Source organism: Argentina anserina, chromosome 4 (genome assembly GCF_933775445.1).
Source record: "Argentina anserina chromosome 4, drPotAnse1.1, whole genome shotgun sequence".
Taxonomy (NCBI): Eukaryota; Viridiplantae; Streptophyta; class Magnoliopsida; order Rosales; family Rosaceae; genus Argentina; species Argentina anserina.
In genome coordinates, this window is record NC_065875.1 from 10,162,773 (window position 1) to 10,163,947 (window position 1,175).

The following is a 1,175-nucleotide window of genomic DNA, read 5'->3' on the forward strand; positions in this document are numbered from 1 at the left end:
ATGAATGAAAACGTGACTGAATTGGTCCTGGTTACTCTTCGGAAGGGAGTGGAAGAAGGGAATAGATTCTCGAACAAGGAAAATGATCAAATTACTTCAAAAAAATTGAACGGGGAGCCGTATGAGGTGAAAATCTCATGTACGGTTCTGCAGAGTGGCAGTAAGGGTGACTTATCTGTCAACGTTTCCACTATCACCCCCAAAAAAACAAACTCTACCTTAGGTAAAGTTCCCAGAGTATGCTTAACCTTTGGATTTGAAATCACTACTCATATACCTAGTATTGGGCATAATTTACAAGAACATTTTGTAGTCTTAGTACGAGGGGGGAGGGTTAAAGATTTACCCAGTGTGAGATATCACATTGTTCGAGGAACCCTAGATGCTGTCAGAGTAAAGGATCATCAACAAGGGCGTTCTAGTGCGTTGTAGATTCTTATCCAAGACTTGTATCATTTGATGATGCCATGTGAATCGCTAGAAACATGTAAAGTGTATGGCTAACCCAATAACGAAAGTTTCATAAGGGAACCGGAGCAGGCTACCATGTGATAAAAGATCTGCCATAAGTAATAGTTCGCATAACGAAGCGACCGGTTGGCATTTAGCAGCGGCAGGCGATCATGCGGTAGCTACGGGCGTCAGACTATTCATAGTGTACTTGTGGGCTAAAATGAAAGAGGGATAGCACTATAGGGCTTGACATCTCTTTCTAAAGAGATTCTATTCGAAACTATTATATGTCCAAGGTCCAATATTGAAATAATTTAAGAGATTTTCCTTGACTTTGTTCGTGTCAACAAATAATTCGAAATGCCTTAACTTTTTTAGAACATGTTCGAGTCAAATAGTAATGATTCGAAGCACTTCTTTTACACTATTTCGAAAACCCAAGGACTCAATCGTATGGATATGTAAAATACAAGATTTCCAATCTTAGCAGGAAAAGGAGGAAACATATACTCAATTTAAAGTGAGTAAACAAAATTCTATACTCGATCTCATTGATACATATATAATTATGTGGAAAGCCGTATTCGATGAAAGTCGTATGTACGGCTTGGAGGGAGATCTTTCCTATCTTTCGAGATCCACCGTACAATATGGGGTCAAAAGCCAAAATAAACTATTTTATCCCTTATAAAAAGAAAACTGATTCTTGAACCCTTTCACGC

The 1,175-nt window shown here is 38.6% G+C and overlaps 1 protein-coding gene across 1 annotated transcript; it reads left to right on the forward strand.

Moving 5' to 3' along the window:
* LOC126792150 (30S ribosomal protein S12, chloroplastic-like) lies at window positions 1–432 on the forward strand. The gene has a single exon (XM_050518633.1). The coding sequence runs from the start codon at window positions 1–3 to the stop codon at window positions 430–432; it is 432 nt and encodes a 143-aa protein (XP_050374590.1).
* Window positions 433–1,175: the final 743 nt, after the last annotated feature.